The 1,733-nt window shown below is 67.8% G+C and overlaps 1 protein-coding gene across 1 annotated transcript in view; it reads left to right on the top strand.

The window, feature by feature from the left end:
* Nucleotides 1-1,733, top strand: part of SYNGAP1 (synaptic Ras GTPase activating protein 1) — a gene marked incomplete at its 3' end in the record, with an annotated part of 15,760 nt that overhangs the window by 12,615 nt on the left and 1,412 nt on the right. The window contains exons 8-10 of the mRNA XM_026059905.1: nucleotides 110-288; nucleotides 370-411; nucleotides 1,028-1,730. Coding sequence (XP_025915690.1) covers nucleotides 110-288; nucleotides 370-411; nucleotides 1,028-1,730 — 924 coding nt within the window. The remainder of the gene's footprint in view (nucleotides 1-109; nucleotides 289-369; nucleotides 412-1,027; nucleotides 1,731-1,733) is intronic.

Genomic DNA, 1,733 nt, shown 5'->3' with positions numbered 1-1,733 from the left:
GCTTGGGTTCACCCATGGGGACCCGAACACCTGGGTTCCTCCTGGGGGGGGGGGAGATCTTTGGGACCCCGGACGCCTGGGTCCCCGGCGTTGACCCGGGCGCCCGCAGGAGGCGCTGCTGAAGCTGGGCCCGCTGCCGCGGCTGCTGACGGACATCAGCGTGGCCCTGAGGAACCCCCACGTGCAACGGCAGCCCAGCCACCAGGGCGAGCGGCTGCAGGCCAAGCCCCTGGTGCTGCGCGGACCTTCAGCCGACCTCCAGCCCTACGTCATGCGGGACCTCAACAGGTGGGTGCCACCGGGGGCAGGCGGCGGGGTGGGGCCACCGCTGCCAGGCCCCGGCCTCATCTCCTGGCTCTGTCCCCGCAGCTCCGTTGACCTCCAGTCCTACATGGTGCGAGGCCTCAACAGGTGGGTGATGGTGACACCGGGATCCCGGTGGGTGGTGGGGATGGTCACCGGTTGGGTCCGTGTGTCCGGGAGCTGTAGAGGGGATGGATGTGGCCCTGGAGGGGGTGATGGATATGGTCCCCCAAATGGGTCTTGGGTGTCCAGGACCTTCAAAGGGGATGGATCTGTCCCACCTGCATGTCCCCATGCCTAGAGTGACCTTGCAAGTGATGGAGAAGGTCCTCAAATGGGTCTTATGTGACTTGGAGTTGCAAATGGGCTGGATCCATCCGTCCTGCATGTCCTGGTGGCCGGGGTGGTCCTGGAGGGATGATGGAGATGGTCTCCAAATGGATCCATGTGACATGGAGACCTGCAAAAGGTCTGGATCCGTCTGTCCTGGTGGCCAGGGGCAGGTGATGGAGATGGTCTCCAAATGGATCCATGTGACATGGAGACCTGCAAAAGGTCTGGATCCGTCTGTCCTGGTGGCCATGGGCAGGTGATGGAGATGGTCTCCAAATGGATCCATGGGACCTCCAAAGGGGCCCTCCTGCGCGTCCCCATGTCCATGCCGTCCTTGGTGGGTGCCCATCGCCCACCTAGCAGTGACGGAGCCACCTTGTCCCCCCTCCAGCTCGGTGGACATGGCGCGCCTGCCCTCGCCGGCCAAGGAGAAGACCTCCAAGGACGTGTTCTTCGTGGCGCGGCCGCCGCTGGCCCGCTCGTCTCCCGCCTACTGCACCAGCAGCTCGGACATCACGGAGCCCGACGCCAAGATGCTGAGCGTCAACAAGAGCGTCTCCATGCTGGACCTGCAGGACAGCCGCATGAACAGCGTCTCCAACCTCCAGACCGTCGGCGACCTCCTCAACTCCAGCCAGGCGTCCATCGGCGGCGGCGGCGGCCTCCGTCCCAGCCGCCTCTCGCAAGGCAGCGCCTCCAGCCTGGCGCCGGGGTTGCGCCTGGGCGTCCCCGGCGAGGGGCCGCCGCTCCGGGTGCCGCTCTCCTTCCAAAACCCCCTTTTCCACCTGGCGTCGGACGGGCCGGCCCGCGCCGAAGCCAACGCCGAGGTGGTGGCGGCGGCGCCGGTGACGCCGGTGGCGCCGCCGCCCTCGGCGCCGTCGGCGTCCTCCTTCGCCCCCTTCCACGGCTACAGCCGGAGCGAGGACCTGGCGGCGGGCGCCAAGCACATCACCCACAGCCACAGCTACAGCGACGAGTTCGGGCGCCCCGGCGGCGATTTCGGCAAGCGGCAGCTCTCGCTGCAGGACAACCTGCACAACGCCCTGGTGGTGCCGCCGCCGCCGCCGCCCCAGATCACCATCGGCGCGGCTCCGGCG

The sequence above is a fragment of the Apteryx rowi genome, unplaced genomic scaffold (assembly GCF_003343035.1).
Source record: "Apteryx rowi isolate R43461 unplaced genomic scaffold, aptRow1 scaffold_1613, whole genome shotgun sequence".
NCBI lineage: Eukaryota > Metazoa > Chordata > Aves > Apterygiformes > Apterygidae > Apteryx > Apteryx rowi.
This window is presented reverse-complemented; position numbering and strand designations above follow the sequence as displayed.